The following is a 19,517-nucleotide window of genomic DNA, read 5'->3' on the forward strand; positions in this document are numbered from 1 at the left end:
GCACCAGAACATGGCAACGCGATACCGGGCGAGGAGGCGACGTCAGCGCGGTCCCGTGAGTGATCAGGACATGGACACAGATTTCTCTGAAAGCATGGGCCCTGCCAATGCATGCATCATGGTGCTAATGGGGCAGGTTCATGCTGTGGAACGCCGATTCTGGGCTCGGGAAACAAGCACAGACTGGTGGGACCGCATAGTGTTGCAGGTCTGGGACGATTCCCAGTGGCTGCGAAACTTTCGCATGCGTAAGGGCACTTTCATGGAACTTTGTGACTTGCTTTCCCCTGCCCTGAAGCGCATGAATACCAGGATGAGAGCAGCCCTCACAGTTGAGAAGCGAGTGGCGATAGCCCTGTGGAAGCTTGCAACACCAGACAGCTACCGGTCAGTTGGGAATCAATTTGGAGTGGGCAAATCTACTGTGGGGGCTGCTGTGATGCAAGTAGCTCACGCAATCAAAGATCTGCTGATATCAAGGGTAGTGACCCTGGGAAATGTGCAGGTCATAGTGGATGGCTTTGCTGCAATGGGATTCCCTAACTGTGGTGGGGCTATAGACGGAACCCATATCCCTATCTTGGCACCAGAGCACCAAGCCGGCGAGTACATAAACCGCAAGGGGTACTTTTCGATAGTGCTGCAAGCTCTGGTGGATCACAAGGGACGTTTCACCAACATCAACGTGGGATGGCCGGGAAAGGTGCATGACGCTCGCATCTTCAGGAACTCTGGTCTGTTTCAAAAGCTGCAGGAAGGGACTTTCTTCCCAGACCAGAAAATAACTGTTGGGGATGTTGAAATGCCTATATGTATCCTTGGGGACCCAGCCTACCCCTTAATGCCATGGCTCATGAAGCCGTACACAGGCAGCCTGGACAGTGGTCAGGAGCTGTTCAACTACAGGCTGAGCAAGTGCAGAATGGTGGTAGAATGTGCATTTGGACGTTTAAAGGCGCGCTGGCGCAGTTTACTGACTCGCTTAGACCTCAGCGAAACCAATATTCCCACTGTTATTACTGCTTGCTGTGTGCTCCACAATATCTGTGAGAGTAAGGGGGAGACGTTTATGGCGGGGTGGGAGGTTGAGGCAAATCGCCTAGCTGCTGGTTACGCGCAGCCAGACACCAGGGCGGTTAGAAGAGCTCAGGAGGGCGCGGTACGCATCAGAGAAGCTTTGAAAACCAGTTTCATGACTGGCCAGGCTACAGTGTGAAAGTTCTGTTTGTTTCTCCTTGATGAAACCCCCCGCCCCTTGCTTCACTCTACTTCCCTGTAAGCTAACCACCCTCCCCTCCTCCCTTTAATCACCGCTTGCAGAGGCAATAAAGTCATTGCTGCTTCACAGTCATGCATTCGTTATTCATTCATCACACAAATAGGGAGATGACTACCAAGGTATCCCAGGAGGGGTGGTGGAGGAGGGAAGGAAAATGCCACACAGCACTTTAAGCACAGCACTTTAAAAGTTTACAACTTTAAAATTTATTGAATGACAGCCTTCTTTTTTTTGGGCAATCCTCTGTTGTGGAGTGGCTGGTTGGCTGGAGGCCCCCCCACCGCGTTCTTGGGCGTCTGGGTGTGGAGGCTATGGAACTTGGGGAGGAGGGCAGTTGGTTACAGAGGGGCAGCAGTGGCAGTCTGTGCTCCAGCTGCCTTTGCTGCAGCTCAACCATACACTGGAGCATTCTGGTTTGGTCCTGCAGCAGCCTCAGCATTGAATCCTGCCTCCTCTCATCACGCTGCCGCCACATTTGAGCTTCAGCCCTGTCTTCAGCCCGCCACTTACTCTCTTCAGCCCGCCACTTACTCTCTTCAGCCCTCCACCTCTCCTCCCGGTCATTTTGTGCTTTCCTGCACTCTGACATTATTTGCCTCCACGCATTCGTCTGTGCTCTGTCAGTGTGGGAGGACAGCATGAGCTCGGAGAACATTTCATCGCGAGTGCGTTTTTTTTTCTTTCTAAGCTTCACTAGCCTCTGGGAAGGAGAAGATCCTGTGATCATTGAAACACATGCAGCTGGTGGAGAAAAAAAAAGGGACAGCGGTATTTAAAAAGACACATTTTATAAAACAGTGGCTACACTCTTTCAGGGTAAACCTTGTTGTTAACATTACATACATAGCACATGTGCTTTCGTTACAAGGTCGCATTTTGCCTCCTCCCACCGCGTGACTACCCCCTCAACCTTCCCCCCTCCCTGTGGCTAACAGTGGGGAACATTTCTGTTCAGCCACAGGCAAACAGCCCAGCAGGAATGGGCTATACTGAGTGTCCCTGAAGAAAAGCACCCTATTTCAACCAGGTGACCATGAATTATATCTCACTCTCCTGAGGATAACACAGAGAGAGAAAGAACGGATTTTGGTTGAATGCCAGCAAACATACACTGCAATGCTTTGTTCTACAGTGATTCCCGAGTATGTGTTACTGGCCTGGAGTGATAAAGTGTCCTACCATGAAGGACGAAATAAGGCTGCCCTCCCCAGAAACCTTTTGCAAAGGCTTTAGGACTACATCTAGGAGAACCGCAAATGCCAGGGCAAAGTAATCCTTTCACATGCTTGCTTTTAAACCATGTATAGCATTTTAAAAGGTACACTCACCAGAGGTCCCTTCTCCGCCTGCTGGGTCCAGGAGGCAGCCTTGGGTGGGTTCGGGGGGTACTGGCTCCAGGTCTAGGGTGAGAAACAGTTCCTGGCTGTCGGGAAAACCGGTTTCTCCGCTTGCTTGCTGTGAGCTATCTACAACCTCCTCCTCATCATCATCTTCTTCGTCCCCAAAACCTGCTTCCGTATTGCCTCCATCTCCATTGAAGGAGTCAAACAACACAGCTGGGGTAGTGGTGGCTGAACCCCCTAAAATGGCATGCAGCTCATCATAGAAGCGGCATGTTTGGGGTTCTGACCCAGAGCGGCTGTTCGCCTCTCTGGTTTTCTGGTAGGCTTGCCTCAGCTCCTTCAGTTTCACGCGGCACTGCTTCGGGTCCCTGTTATGGCCTCTGTCCTTCATGCCCTGGGAGATTTTCACAAAGGTTTTGGCATTTCGAAAACTGGAACGGAGTTCTGATAGCACGGATTCCTCTCCCCAAACAGCGATCAGATCCCGTACCTCCCGTTCGGTCCATGCTGGAGCTCTTTTGCGATTCTGGGACTCCATCATGGTCACCTGTGCTGATGAGCTCTGCATGGTCACCTGCAGCTTGCCACGCTGGCCAAACAGGAAATGAGATTCAAAAGTTCGCGGTTCTTTTCCTGTCTACCTGGCCAGTGCATCTGAGTTGAGAGTGCTGTCCAGAGCGGTCAGAATGGAGCACTCTGGGATAGCTCCCGGAGGCCAATACCATCGAATTGTGTCCACAGTACCCCAAATTCGAGCTGGTAACGTCGATTTAAGCGCTAATCCACTTGTCAGGGGTGGAGTAAGGAAATCGATTTTAAGAGCCCTTTAAGTCGAAATAAAGGGCTTCACTGTGTGGACGGGTGCAGGTTTAAATCGATTTAACGTTGCTAAATTCGACCTAAAGTCCTAGTGTAGACCAGGGCTTACAGTGTTTTCACAGTTACCATCACTGGAACACGTGGTTTGTAGTGGGGCAAGAGAATGAGGGGAACGGGGTATTATTCTCCTGTTACTGCCTTTGTAGGAGGAATAGATAAACATGTTCAGATAAAGGAAGAACTAACCTAACCCTTTGCTCAGCACTGGAGCTGAACCCTGACAGTCTGAAAAGATCTACTAACTTCCTACCACCATGATCAGTATTATTTCCACATCCATTGTATATAATTTTTGCATGATTTTGTACTCCCTGATTCAGTCCAGGACTAGCAGTGGAGGATTGCCTTAATACCATTAGAACCTGTGTTTTCATGAGATTTCCAGGACAGTTGTGAAATGCCATTTGAAGATGACAGGTTTGGACTGCTGGGCCAGATCTTCAGATGGTGATGCAGATCTCCAGTGCAGTGATGATTTATCAAAATACAGTACAATTTGCACCAGTTTAGTTTATACCCATCCCCCTTTTTAAAGAGCCAAATTAGCTTTTCTGGAGGAGATTCATCCATCCACTTAAGAGCATGTTATATCTGGGTGGGTGATATATATGTCTCCTTTTGCTTTAATGATAAGTTATGGACACTGCTTTTTGTGATTCATGCACTGGAAATATTAAAAAAATACCCACCATTCCAGAAATTCTGCACACTAATTGGAAGCAGAAAAAGCTTTACAGCAATACATTGTGCATAAACTCAAACTTTTTTAAGACTGATGTGATCCATCCAGGAGGTTTTGGCTACTTAAGTGGGTAACAGTATTGTTTTTTTTTTAATTGTTGTTATTGTTTAAACCCCACATTGAGAAGTCCAGAGGATTGTCAGATACAATTCACAATCTCAAATGGCATGTGGTATGGACAAATATTAATCAGACTGAAAATCTAATTCCCTTTAATTGAAACTCAGGTGATAGAGATAGAATCATAGAAGATTAGGGTTGGAAGAGACCTCAAGAGGTCATCTAGTCCACCCCCCTGCTCAAAGCAGAACCAACCCCCACTAAATCTTCCCAGCCAGGGCTTTGTCAAGCTGGGCCTTAGAAACCTCTAAGGATGGTGATTCCACCACCTCCCTAGGTAACCCATTCCAGTGCTTCACCACCCTCCTAATGAAATAGTTTTTCCTAATATCCAACCTAGACCTCCCCCACTGCAACTCGAGACCATTTCTCATTGTTCTGTCATCTGCCACCACTGAGAACAGCCTAGCTCCATCCTCTTTGGAACCCCCCTTCAGGTAGTTGAAGGCTGCTATCAAATCCCCCCCCCTCACTCTTCTCTTCTGCAGACTAAATAAGCCCAGTTCCCTCAGCCTCTCCTCATAAGTCATGTGCCCCAGCCCCCTAATCATTTTTTTGCCCTCCGCTGTACTCTCTCCAATTTGTCCACATCCTTTCTGTAGTGGAGGCCCAAAAAACTGGATGCAGTACTCCATATGTGTCCTCACCAGTGCCGAATAGAGCGGAATAATCACTTCCCTCGATCTGCTGGCAATGCTCCTACTAATGCAGCCTAATATGCTGTTAGCCTTCTTGGCAACGAGGGCACACTGTTGACTCAGATTCAGCTTCTTGTCCACTGTAATCCCCAGGTTCTGCAGAACTGTTGCTTAGCCAGCCAGTCCCCAGCCTGTAGCAGTGCATAGGATTCTTCCATCCTAAGTGTAGAACTCTGCACTTGTCCTTGTTGAACCTCATCAGATTTCTTTTGGCCCAATCCTCCAATTTGTCTAGGTCACTCTGGACCCTATCCCTACCCTCCAGCCTATCTACCTCTCCCCCTAACTTAATGTCATCCATGAACGCGCCAACGGTGCAATCCATCCCATCATCCAGATCATTAATAAAGATGCTGAACAAAACCAGTCCCAGGACCAACCCCTGGGGCCCTCCGCTTGATACCGGCTGCCAACTAGACATCAAGACTTTGATCACTACCTGTTGAGCCTAACGATCTAGCCAGCTTTCTATCCATCTTATAGTCATCCAATCCATACTTCTTTAACTTGCTGGCAAGAATACTGTGGGAGACCATATCCAAAGCTTTGCTAAAGTCAAGATATATCACATCCATCTCTTTCCCCATATCCACAGAGCCAGTTAGCTAATCATAGAAGGCAATCAGGTTGATCAGGCATGACTTGCCCTTGGTGAATCCATGTTGACTATTCCTGGTCACCTTCCTCCTCTCCAAGTGCTTCAAAATGTATTCTTTGAGGACCTGCTCCATGATTTTTCCGGGGACTGAGGAGATATTAATATGGATTGTTTTTTTGATACTACTACTAGAGTGTCTGCAAATTTTAATGTATGGCAATTTGAGAAGAATGATGATGTCTGACTGTGCCCTGTTCTCTATGGTAGTGGTTCTCAAGAAAGGATAGGTGTACCTGTAGGGGTACATGGAGGTCTTCAATGGGGTACATCAACTCATACAGATATTTGCCTAATTTTACAACAGGCTACATAAAAAGCACTGGCAAAGTCAGTACCAACTAAAATTTCATACAGACAATGACTTGTTTCTACGGCTCTATATATTATACACTGACATGTAAGTACAATATTTATATTCCAATTGATTTATTTTATAGTTATATGGTAAAAATGAGAACGTAAGCAATTGTTCAGTAATAGTGTGCTGGGAGACTTATTTTTATGTCTGATTTTATAAGCAAGTAGTTTTTAAGTGAGGTGAAATCTGGGGGTACGCAAGACAAATCAGACTCCTGAAAGGGGTACAGTAGTCTGGAAAGGTTGAGAGCCACTGCTCTAAGGGAATAAATGCGCATGCTCCAGTTAAAATTGAATTTAGTTGTAAATTTAACATATTTGCAAAAAAGGTGCTTATTGTATGTACTAAATACATCCATGTAATGAAACTTTCTATTGATGACTTTATGCTCAATGATATAAAGATTAATAATCTCACAACAAGGTAGGAAGTTTTAAAAATTGGGATGGGGGACAAATTATTTCTTACATGGCACTGAAAACAAAGGTTTAAAAACAAAAACAGGGAACTTTAGGCTTCAAGTCTGCAAACACTTACGCACATACTAAACTTTAAACACATGAATAGTCTCATAGTCTTCAATGGGATGACTCACAAAAGTAAATGAAGACACATGCATAAGAGTCTGTAGAATCTGTGCCTAAGAACTCAGCCCTACAGAGACGCTGCATGGACTGCTCAGTGCTGTGGATATGTTGAGAATAATTGCTCAGCATACAACAGTGACTCTGCAGGATTAATCAAAAAGGCTGACAAAGGAGGTGCTGACGTCATCATGAATGGGTCGGAATATGAACGAAAGGCTGCTAGGCAGCTTTCTAACACCACTTTCTACAAGCCATTACCCTCTGATCCCACTGAGGGTTACCAAAAGAAACTACACCATTTGCTCAAGAAACTCCCTGAAAAAGCACAGGAACAAATCTCCACAGCCACGCCCCAAGAGCCCTGACCAGGTTATTCTATCTGCTACCCAAGATCCATAAACCAGGAAATCCTGGACGCCCCATCATCTCAGGCATTGGCACCCTGACAGCAGGATTGTCTGGCTATGTAGACTCTCTCCTCAGGCCCTACGCTACCAGCACTCCCAGCTACCTTCGAGACACCACTGACTTCCTGAGGAAACTACAATGCATTGGTGATCTTCCAGAAAACACCATCCTGGCCACTATGAATGTAGAAGTCCTCTACACCAACAGTCTGCACAAAGATGGACTACAAGCCGTCAGGAACAGTATCCCCGATAATGTCACGGCAAACCTGGTGGCTGAACTTTGTGACTTTGTCCTCACCCACAACTATTTCACATTTGGGGACAATGTATATCTTCAAGTCAGCAGCACTACTATGGGTATCCGCATGGCCCCATGCCAACATTTTTATGGCTGACTTAGAACAATGCTTCCTCAGCTCTCATCCCCTAACGCCCCTTCTCTACTTATGCTACATTGATGACATCTTCATCATCAGGACCCATGGAAAAGAAGCCCTTGAGGAATTTCACCATGATTTCAACAATTTCCATCCCACCATCAACCTCAGCCTGGACTAGTCCACACAAGAGATCCACTTCCTGGACACTACAGTGCTAGTAAGCAATGGCCACATAAACACCACCCTATACCGGAAACCTACTGACCGCTATACTTACCTACATGCCTCCAGCTTTCATACAGACCACATCACACGATTCATTGTCTACAGCCAAGCTCTAACATATAACCGCATTTACTCCAATCCCTCAGACAGAGACAAACACCTACAAGATCTCTATCAAGTGTTCTTAAAACTACAATACCCACCTGCTGAAGTAAAGAAACAGATTGACAGAGCCAGAAGAATACCCAGAAGTCACCTACTCCAGCACAGGCCCAACAAAGAAAGTAACAGAATGCCACGAGCTGTCACCTTCAGCCCCCAGCTAAAACCTCTCCTGTGCATTATCGAGGATCTACAACCTATCTTGAAGGATGATCCCTCACGCTCACAGATCTTGGGAGACAGACCAGTCCTACAGACAGCCCCCCAACCTGAAGCAAATACTCACCAGCAACCACACACCACACCACAAAAATACTAACCCAGGAACCTATCCTTGCAACAAAGCCCGTTGCCAACTCTGTCCACATATCTATTCAAGGGACACCATCATTGGACCTAATCACATCAGCCACACCATAGGAGGCTCATTTACCTGCACATCTACCAATGTGATATATGCTATCATGTGCCAGCAATGCCCCTCTGCATGTACATTGGCCAAATCAGACAATCTCTATGCAAAAGAATAAATGGACACAAATCAGACCTCAAGAATTACAACATTCAAAAACCAGTTGGAGAACACTTCAACCTCCTTGGTCACTCAATTTCAGACCTAAAAGTCGCAATTCTCCAACAAAAAAACTTCAAAAACAGACTCCAACAAGAAACTGCAGAATTGGAATTAATTTGCAAACTGGACACCATTAAATTAGGCTTGAATAAAGATTGGGAGTGGATGGGTCATTACACAAAGTAAAAACTATTGCCCCATGCTAATTTTTCCCCTACTGTTATGCCTTCTTGTCAACTGTTTGAAATGGGCCATCCTGATCATTACTACAAAAGTTTTTTTTCTCCTGCTGATAATAGCCCACCTTAATTGATTAGTCTTGTTACAGTTGGTATGGCAACACTCATTTTTTCATGTTCTCTGTGTATATATATCTTCCTATTGTATTTTCCACTGCATGCATCTGATGAAGTGGGTTTTAACCCATGAAAGCTTATGCCCAAATAAATTTGTTAGTCTCTAAGGTGCCACAAGTACTCCTTGTTTTGTTTTTTTTTTGCTGAAACAGACTAACATGGCTACCACTCTGAAATCTGCAGGATTTGCATCTTTCTGCCTGAAGTGCCTGATCAAAACTCCAATGAAGCCAGTTGATGTCTTTTCATTGACTGCAAGGGACTTTGGATGGGATCCTAAGGACCTGATTCAGGAAGGCTCTTAAGCATTTGCTTAACTTCAGCCATGTACTTAAAGTTAAGCAAATGCTTTCCTTAATCAGGACCAATAGGATTGATCCCGGGCAGTGCTGTGAATTCTGTCTCTGATCCAGCATGCACGTAAGCACTTAAAGACCTTGCTGGAGAGACACCTATCATGATAAGCCCTGAGAGCAGTAAGCCACTATAACTTTACTACAGCTGCTAGAATCAGGAATAGCTTAGCAGTGAGTATACTTTTGCGTGGTACTGTTCACATCACTCCACTATATGGCTACTTTATTCTGGCTAAAACAATATACTGATTGAGTCAAAAACCTTATTATGTTGGAGGCGGAGGGGAATTGATTCCCATATTATCTCACAATTACTCCTCCAGGTTGCAATGGGCTAGATCAGTGGTTCTCAAAGCCGGTCCGCCACTTGTTCAGGGAAAGCCCCTGGTGCGCCGGACCAGTTTGTTTACCTGCCGCATCTGCAGGTTCAGCCAATTGCGGCTCCCACTGGCCGCGGTTCACCGCTCTAGGCCAATGGGGGCTGCGGGAAGCAGCGCGGGCCAAGGGACATACTGGCCGCCTGTCCCGCAGCCCCCATTGGCCTGGAGCAGCGAACCACAGCCAGTGGGAGCCGTGATCGACCGAACCTACGGACACGGCAGGTAAACAAACTGGTCTGACGCGCCAGGGGCTTTCCCTGAACAAGCGGTGGACCGGCTTTGAGAACCACTGGGCTAGATTGAATATTTAGCATAAAACACTTTCAAATACCCCAAAACAGATCAGTCCACTCACCCATCAAATAAAGAAGACCACTATTCATGGATAAATCCCCCATTGTTCTTGATGGCAGAGTAGCTTTGATCACAATTAATACTCTTCCTCAACTGTTGTATCAAATGCAGATGTTTCCTTACAGTTTTTAATCAGTTTTCTTTGTGAAATTAAACAGGGGATTTTCATGATAGGCATGGCAAATAAGGAACCAAGTCTCTCTCTTAAAACATAACTATACGTTTAGGCAAATCAGAAGGAGAATGTAGCTTTTCTAATACAAATCTAAACCTTCTTCTCAATGCAGACTAGCCTATAGGCATGGGGGAAGGGGAATTGAAAGATACAAAGTACATTATTCTGTGTCATGGCTTTCAACACTTGAGAATCTGAACTTGCCAGCTAGGGTCAACAACCAAATATGTAAGAGCTACCCCCCAAATGGTGTTTTCTGCTTGTAGGGACTTCTTAGTGGGGACAAAAATCCATTTGTCTGAAGAGCCAACATCTAAAAAATTATTCTGGAAACACCCTATTTTTTAATCATACGAAAGCTATTTCATTTTAAGGCTTATTAGGTCCCTGCATGGAGGGCCTTTCTTAGATTCCCTTTGGCCAATCCATGAGTTTGTTTCCCCCATCAGCTGATTTAGAATAGAGAGAACTTACTGAATGTGCTCAGATCACCGAACATCTCACTGGATCAGCAGCACACGCCAAGAAGAGCAGAAATGCGAGAGAGAATCTGGAGTTCAACAGCTTCTTTGAACACAGCTGGGTACTCTTTAGGCAGGTTAGATCTTCAGGGGCCATTATATCCCAGATTGCTCTGACTAGTTAAACCAAACCACGTGTGAAATTGCAGCTGCCTCTTAATTTTTTTAACAGGATAATTTAGGGGCTTATTTTTGGTTTTTTAAGTGATAAAAACTCTTAAAGTAGTACCTTTCCTCCCTTAATGAAGGGAGTGTGGAATCCATTGCTTTTTATAAACCTTTAATAGCTCCTGCAAATGTTAAAAATATGACCATAATCCCAGTTTCCTTTTTCACCCTTCCAGTCTACCTCCCTAAAGAAATTTGACTACCTCATCCTCAGATGCCTCTTCTCTCTCCCCTTCATTTCATCATTCACCCAAAAAATCATGCTTATTTTTGAAAACCTCAGTGTCTTTGCCCTGACCCTAGAGACACTCCCTCTGCTCAGATTGTGTGAAACAACTTCCTCTTGGTCCTTTCTCATCATCTGGTCACTCTTGGTGCAAGAGCCTTCTCCGTTGTAGCCCTTGATGTCTTGTATAGCCTTCCTGAAACTCTCCTCACTGGTTCTTCACCTCATTGTAAATCTGGGCTGAAAATGTATCTGTCCTCTCTTACCTGTAACTGCATTTCTCTTCATCACGGTATTAGCTTTAGGACTGGATGCTCTAATTAATTTGCTGTATAATTGTCCAGATTATACCCTCTTGCATGAAAAGCCACCAGACAGGCCTTTTGTTTTGTTTTGTTTTTTAAAAAACAGGGAAATCTGCATGAAGAATTCCATGCACAGATTACCTCAAACTGTCCTATTGAGAGGCAAGGGGCTCGACATCCCCTGTGGAAAGGCCACCTTCAATGTGCTGGATCCCTTGGGAAATTTTCTAGGTCTGGTTTCTATCCAAGGCTGATTTTTTCATTTTTCTTTTTTAAAGGTTTGAGTAAAAATGGTTTGGTCATTGTAAGGTGAGAAGGGAGTGGGAAAAAATACACTGTTCCCATTATAAAATAAATAAACAAACAGTCTTACAACTCCCATTGACCAGCTCCAGTACCAAAACAAATGGGAGGGGACTGTTGAAATGTGAGAGGAACACAGGCCTTATTAGGGGAAGTGCCTTTGATGGTTCCCATGAATGCTGGTTTTGATGAGGTTAAGATACGAGTCTCTAAAAATTAGCATTTTGCCCATCCAAAGTTAGTGTATTGTACCTCTAAAGGTATAGATCTATGGTTTTGTATTATGATTTGAGAAACAGAATGTGATTCTGCAATTAAGGACGATCAAAGTGCACAAGGGTTTGAGTTCAGGTTACATTTGGCATTTCCTGATTTGAGTGCTTTAACTGGGCAACCGTTACATTCTGTTACTGCAACCTAGAGTTATTTAATTAAACACACACACACACACACACGGGTGACACTCCATTCTATAATTATATGATAAAATCAGCTAGCTCTGTTTTACTGCTTGTTAAAATCTTTCCTTTCTCCCACCTTTTCAACCAGGGCATAGCTGAAACCACAGTCACTTTCTATTAATAATATTTAACAGATGGACCTTTTTGTCCAACACCACACTGACGTCAACATCTACTCAGCTCAAACCTCCCTTGTGAGGCAGCTAAGTAGTTCTACCAACCTTCCACAGAGGCACAGAGAGACTGAGTGTTACATTCTGGCACCTTTCCTCAGGTAAGGATATGAAAGGAAGGATGGAACCATGGTTAGCACACTACCCTGAAACCTGGAATGAAGTCCCTGCTCCACCACAAATTTTGTGTGACCAAGGGCAAGTCATTTAGCCTCTCTGTGCCTCAGTTTCCCTTATGTACAATGGGATGATAGCACTGCCCTAAATCCATGAAAGATTGTAAGATGTGCTGATATCATGGTAATGGGGGTCATTTCAGTACTTTAGATAGACAGGTATATTAATACCCTACTCCATGTAGCATGAATAATGGTAGCAGAGTTTGGCTCATGTGATTGTTTAGGACTAGATTCTGCAGCCCGTACTCATGTGCCTTATTTAATTGAAAACAGTGGGACTATTTGCAAGGAAAGACACTACTCTGCATAACAGTGGGAAAACTGGGGGAAAAGGTTAGCTGAGGTTTAGCACTGGAGATCCGGGCAGCCCGAGGAAGGGAAATTGGAAAGCACTGGTGACTGGAGAGATACATACTGGTCATAGGTTTCAGAGTAGCAGCCGTGTTAGTCTGTAGCCGCAAAAAGAACAGGAGTCCTTGTAGCGCCTTAGTGTTGTTAGTCTCTAAGGTGCCACAAGTCCTCCTGTTCTTTATACTGGCCATAGGGGCTCTCTGCCATTGGCTAAGGAGGAACAGGAGGAACTGCGGCTGAAAGGGAGGAAATGTGAAAGAAGACGCTGAATCATCACACATTGGCAGGGCCAAATGAATGAGTTTTACACAGAACAAACTTCCCGGGGTTTATATGTCCCTGTAAGATGCATAAAGATGCCATAGATGGTGCTGAGGGCATAGGATTTGCCACAAATCGACATAAGCATTTTCTGCAGTTCTGGGTCGGGGTGGGAGTGAGGGGGGACAACACATGTATTTTGTTTCGCAGCCTTAGACCATTTTCATTTGGAAAGGCTACACCCATCCGGCCCCGTCATTGGAAAGCTATTAGCAGGAAAATGAGTGACAGCAGCTCAAGGTTAGAGAAGCCCAGACGAGGCCCTGAAGGCATGACAGCATCAAGGCGCCTAGTATACCTTAACTGCTAATTTGCTGGACACTCACACAGCATAGTTCTGTGGCCTCCCTTAGGCTGCAACTGAGTGGAACCCATTAACATGTAAAAATACTTGCAGAAGTCAGAGGGGGAAAATGGTATTTGTGGAGACCCATTACTCAGTGCACTTTCATGTGGGCCAAAGTTTGCTGGCATGGCCTCGAGTTTGATAGGGAACATCTGGACTGTTGTTGCTGCATTTAGATTGGCTAAGGGCAGTGAACAAAAGGGGTCTGTGCAGGAATGCACGGGTGGAGGGAAAAGAAATGCCTCTGCAAAGGAAAAGTGAAAATACTCTCTTGTGAAGTGAGCTTAATGCACATCCCACGTTCATGCTTTTTAAATGGGATAAAAGCATTCCCTTCCAAGGAATGCTACAATAATGAATGTTAGGCACTCGTCTTAACACACAAGCGCCCTTGTCCTTGCCTGCACGTATCTGCTTATTACTGCAGACTGGTCGAGTGACTTTAATTCGGGGGCCATGCTAGCAACCAAAAACAATCTGTCTGAAAACAACAGCCCTTTCCAGCAGAGACTCTCCAGGCTCTTTACAAACATTCATTCCCATAGAGCTCCTCTGAGGGGGGGCAGGGTTATTACTACTATCGCACTCCCATATTGCTGATAGAGAAACTGAGGCACAGAAAACCTAAGGGTGGGATATCCAAAAGCCCTCAGCACTGACTTAACGGTCGAATTCCAGTGGGAGTAGAGTTAGGCCAATGTGGAGCACTTCCAAAATCCCATCCCAAAGGTATAGCTGGTGGAAATTTACCGCATTTTAATTTTTTTGATGACAGTTTTCAGTGCAGTTTTGAAATCACACACACAAAACAGAAAAAAAAAGGTTAGACTAAAATTGTATGAATTCCCCTCCTGCCTATTTTCAACTAGCACTAGAGCTGGGTGACATGTCAATGAATTTTGTTGGTCAACATTTTGATTTAAAGAGTGTTGATAACATTTCTTGGTAATACTTCTGCCCTCCCCAATCTTTTTTTTTGGGGGGGGGAACGACACCAATTTTCCTTAATGGCTACAGTTTCCAAAGCATATCCACCATCATGTACATGGAGGCAAAAATCTGTGTATGCACTTTTATCCCATTATTTAAAAACATAAACAAAACCAGGGGGAGTTTTGAAATGGTTTGAAAACAAGGAGTCATTCCCTCCTGACTGTGTGGACAAACAAGTGCAACAAAACAAAGGCTGTGCAACTGATCGCACACTTCCGAGCTGGATGGCAGTTGTGGGATTTTCAAGCAGATGGAACCCGTGAAAGATAATGAAGGATGAGGGACAAACTTAAGAGATAAGGGAAGGGTAGCTGCTCACCCTGATGTTGCTGAGCTGAAAAATAAATGGTGGGTGTAAAAATGCAGGGAACTCCTTGAGTGTATCACATTCCAGACTGCCTTAGGTACTTATATGCAGCCCCTGCCTCACCCATCACCACCGTGTCTGAGTGCTTCACAACACTCTGGTGAGGTATGGAAATATTGCTGCCCCATTTTACAGATGGGGAACTGAGGCACAGCAAGACAAAGGCCAGATTTTTAAAGACATGTAGGTGCCTAAAGATGCAGGTAGGGGTCTAGTGGCATTTTCAAAAGCACCTAGGTGCCTAACTCCCATTGACAAGCCCACTAGAATCAGTATCTTTAGATCCCTAAATACCTTTCAATACCTGGCCCTAAGTGACTCACCCAAGGTTACACAGGAAATATGTGGCAAAACAGGGAATCCCGCATATCAGGCTAGCACCCTTGCCACTGAACCAGCCTTCTGCTCCTTCTCAAAGTTGAGATGCCAGACTGAGCACAGGAGGAGCACTGGAAATCAGGCTTCTATTTGGGAGCTAATTTCAGCATTCACTGTGGAATAGACACTGCTTCATAATCATGTGGCAATAAATTACACAGGTTAATTTGGCATCCTGTAAAAAAACAACCATGTTATATCATTTATAATTGTTGCTCTTTGATTTCATTATGTCTCCCCCTTGTTCTATGATTAAGAGAACAGGTAATTAGGAATGCCTGATTTACCTTTACTCTACTGTTCATTATGCCTCTGCCATATCAACTCTTATTCATCTCCTCTGAATGATGCAGACCTAATATCTTCTCATCCTTGCCTCAAAGCATCTAGACAAGGACAGTGAAAGTGATTAATTTCTACCAGATCCTTCTTCATATGGGGTGACCAGAACTGAACACTCTATTCAAGGTGAGGCTGTATTAGTGAATTACCAAAGGATGTTATAATATTTTCAGCATTGTTCCTCTTAATCTGTATTCCTCCTATACTCTTTTTCGATCACTGCTGTCCTTTAAGCAGAGCGTCCCCCATTGATGACTTGAGGTAACATTTTCAAAAGCACATACATGACTTAGGACCTTAGTCCCATTTTCAAAAGTGACTTAGGGCCAGATTTTCAAAGGTATTTAGGTAACTAAAAAGGGAGATATGCACATGGTGCAATTTTCTAAAGCGCCTAAAGAGGTTAGGCACCTAAAGAGGTTAGGCCCCCAACCTTCCTAGGTGCTTTCGAAAATCCCATTAGACATCTATCTACATCTTTAGGTGCTTAATACCTTTGAAAATCTGGCTCTTAGGAGCTTACCTACTTGTTGACATTCATGAGAAATTCAATTCACTTTGGAAACATGACATAGGCACCTAAGTCACACATTTTAGACACTTTTATCCAAGATCTTTTCCTTGAGTGTTTATAATTAGTTTTGAATTCAGCAATATTTATGAGTAGCTCCGATTGTTCCTTCCAACATATTTCACTATGCATTTATTCATCTGTCTTTTAACCAGTTTCTAATTAGAGTTGGTTGGAAAAAGTTTCAGTAAATGTTTTTTCGTCAGACAATGCCAATTTGTCAAAACTGAAACTTCATGGAGAAGGGTCAGTTTTGACAAGTTTTTTCACTCAAAAAATTGAGAATGTTTAGGTTGCCAAATATTTCCTTTGACATTTCAAAAAAAAATTGGTTCAAAATGTAAGGTATTTATAGTAAAAAAAATTAAATGGTTAAAATCAAAGGGAAATGTTTTGATTGATCTGAACCAATTTTTTTTTCTTTCAGATTTTTGGCTTGTGAAAATTTCAGATTTTGACTTTTTGTCCTGATTCAGGACAGGAAATTTTTTTTGATATCTCAATTTTTTTTATGGGACAGGAAATCCGTTTTCCACCCAACTCTATTTTCTAACCCACAAGACAGTATTACCTATCCAGCATGATTACTTAGTTTCCTTAATAGCTTCTTGCAGAAGAATTCATTAAAGGCATCTCAAAGGTCAATTATAGAATATCAACCAGTTGATAGACGTGACCCCTTCAGTGAATTCTACTGGTAACAGAGGCATGATCATCCTTAATAGAACCCATGCTCGTCTGTCCTTTTCACACTATGTTCACTTAAATATTTTATGATTCTGTGTTTAAGGACTAACATAAGGAGTGTATCTAGTGTCTGCTTTGAGCAGCTGAGATCAGATAATTTTGCTACAAACTATTTAGGGGGAAAAAGGTGATTAGATTTTTTTAAAACATAATATAAAAAATGTTATTTAAAAAACAAACAAAAAAACCTGCTCTCCCATAACTCAAAAGTGACTGAAAGGATTGTGCTCAGACTTTCCCTCAAAATTACCTTTGGATTGAGGCCAAACATGAAAAAAATTCAACCGAAAAAGTGAATGTTTCAGAAAGTTATGAGCTTGTGAAAACAGGGGTTTTAATGGAAACTCTTTTACTACCTTAATTATGGCAGCGCGATGAGTGCCTGCTGCAGTATATAATATTATCAAGCACTTGCAGCATGTATTAGATCTCTTAATGAACTGCTGTGGAGGAACACGGCATCAGTTTATTTGCAAGAAAACTTTTAGGAGCTGCATTTTTAAGCATTTTTTTTAAAAATTGTCTCTAGGAGAGGCTCAATAAAGTTCATAAGACAGAATAAACACAAGACACAACTGTATATCTTGTTGACATTGCTTGAAGATTGGTTTTGTCTTTTTCAAAAAACAATACTATTTGAGTTGGGTCCAAGCCAGAAATTTTGGATCTGGATTTCAACCCTACCCAAACTTTGGGGCTCTTCAGAGCCAGGTTTTGGTCAGTTTGTTATGAAGTGAGGGGCCATTTGCAAAATGAGAATCTGGATCCTAGTTTGCATTTTGAACCTTATCCCCACCCTACTCCCTGAGTTTGGGTTGCTCAGATCCAGGGTTTTGAGAATTGTTCCATGTTTAAATAATGTTTTTACAGCAAGGTGATGTTCTGGTGTTATCTCCCAAAAATTACCTTTGCAGGCTCCAATCCCTGGTTCAGAGGTGCAGTGCTTGATGCAGGACCGAAGGTGTAGAGAAAGGGTGTGAAGTAGGCACAAAGATAGCTGTTCTCCTCCTTTACTCTAATCCTGAGGCTCGCTGGGGGCTAGTTTGTCACTGGTGCAACTTAGAATGACCTCAGACTGCTCTACATTTCACCCAATTGCAATAGCCCCCCAACGGGCCATTCTGGTAACTGGGAATTGCCAGAGCACAGGAGCATCTTGACTACCCTGGAGGTGGTATAGGGCTGACTGTGTCGGCTCTTTGCCACTTCAGGAATCCCTTATCTATTGGGATTCCTCTCTGGTCACTTAGGCCATTTAAGTTTGCTTTTCACACACGGTGGTATCAGCACAGATTTAATGGGGGAGAAGATCTGCCTCGCAGGCACTTTCAATGGTCACTACTCTCTCCTTTCTCCACTCAGTAAATGATACCAATTTTTGGGATAGCATAAAGGCTTTGAGGAGCTTTTCACTGTTTACAATAATAGGGGAAGGGACAGATAAATACCTAGGTGGATAGATAGACCAATTCCTGCTACTGTATTAATGTACCAGAAATTTAGACCCAGGCATACTTTGTATAATATTATTAATATAAACAGTAGCACCCTGAGGTCTGTAGTGCTAGGGGCAGTACGTACACATAGTAAGAGACAGTCCCTTCCCCCCAAAATTTGCAGTCTAAATAAGTAAGACAAAAAGAGGGGAAACAGAAGCACAGATCCTCACAGGCGATTAGGTTCCTAACTCCCATGGAAATAAATGAGAGGTGGTACCTAAGTACCTTTGAGGATCTGGGCCAGAAAGATTAAGTGACTTGTCCAAGGTCAATAGCAAAGTCAGCTGTAGAACCAGGAACACAGCTTGGGCCTTCTGATCCCAGCCCAGTACCCTACCTATGAGGCTGTATTGCTTTCTGGCCAAAGTTCTAGAAACCGAAGGACTCCATGGCAAAGAGGTGCAGGAAATGCCCAGAGATTCATGCAGAGAATATTTAGGCTCTTAACTTCCATTGAAATAAGTGGAAGCTGGGAATCTAAATACCTCCTCAATTACAGCAGCGAACTTCAGGACCCAAGCAGTGATTCCAGCCTGGAGAGATGCAGGAAATGCCCGGGAATTACATTTTAGTGCAGATGATTAGACAACTGAGTCATTCCATGATGCATTACTGCCTGCTTCCACCTGGCAGCCTGAGGTAATAAAATAAAGTCGTAATTTAAAAGGCAGGGGTGGTGAGTTACCCAGAGATTATGTCATAGCTGTCAGGTACCTACTTGGGCAGCAAGAATTGCTGCATTGTTATGTTACGTGGCCATTGCAGTGCTGATGGTTCCTTTGATAACAGTTTTGAAGCAACCTTGATCTTGTCTCCCAGATATCTGTGTGAGTATGATCCTGATTCAGGCCATGAGTTACAGGTGTAACATCTGTAGGACTGTCTTGCCAGCTTGCAATCCAACCCCACTTCTCTGCCCCAGCGGTGGCACCAACACCCTAGCCCTGCATCCTGTTTGGCTGTTGTACATTCCTCTGATCATGCTGGTTGCCCAACAGCTGCTCTCTCTCTCTCTCTCTCTCTCTCTCTCTCTCTCTCTCTCTCTCTCTCTATCTCTCTCTCTCTCTCTCTCTCTCTCTCTCTCCTCTCTCTCTCTCTCTCTCTCTCTCTCTCTCTCTCTCTCTCTCTCTCTCTCTCTCTCTCTCTCTCTCTCTCTCTCTCTCTCTCTCTCTCTCTCTCTCTCTCCTCTCTCTCTCTCTCTCTCTCTCTCTCTCTCTCCAGAGATTAGTT

At 44.0% G+C, this 19,517-nt stretch overlaps 1 protein-coding gene across 1 annotated transcript; it reads right to left on the reverse strand.

The window, feature by feature from the left end:
- Nucleotides 1–1,407: 1,407 nt before the first annotated feature.
- On the reverse strand, nucleotides 1,408–3,404 carry LOC144930819 (uncharacterized). Its single transcript, XM_078854175.1, has 2 exons — nucleotides 2,608–3,404; nucleotides 1,408–2,020 (listed from the first exon to the last, which is right to left on the reverse strand). The coding sequence occupies exons 1-2, from the start codon at nucleotides 3,188–3,190 to the stop codon at nucleotides 1,479–1,481; spliced, it is 1,125 nt and encodes a 374-aa protein (XP_078710301.1). The 5' UTR covers nucleotides 3,191–3,404; the 3' UTR covers nucleotides 1,408–1,478.
- Between the last annotated feature and the right edge of the window lie 16,113 nt (nucleotides 3,405–19,517).

This window comes from Lepidochelys kempii, chromosome 8 (genome assembly GCF_965140285.1).
Source record: "Lepidochelys kempii isolate rLepKem1 chromosome 8, rLepKem1.hap1, whole genome shotgun sequence".
Lineage (NCBI taxonomy): Eukaryota > Metazoa > Chordata > Testudines > Cheloniidae > Lepidochelys > Lepidochelys kempii.

Bases quoted from the DNA above. Each gene is read 5' to 3' on its own strand.
- LOC144930819 (XM_078854175.1), bottom strand. From the start codon at position 3,190: ATGCAGAGCTCATCAGCACAGGTGACCATGATGGAGTCCCAGAATCGC. The intron at 2,021-2,607 runs GTGAGTGTACCT...TTTCTCCACCAG, and splicing joins AGGCGGAGAAGGGACCTCTG to CTGCATGTGTTTCAATGATC.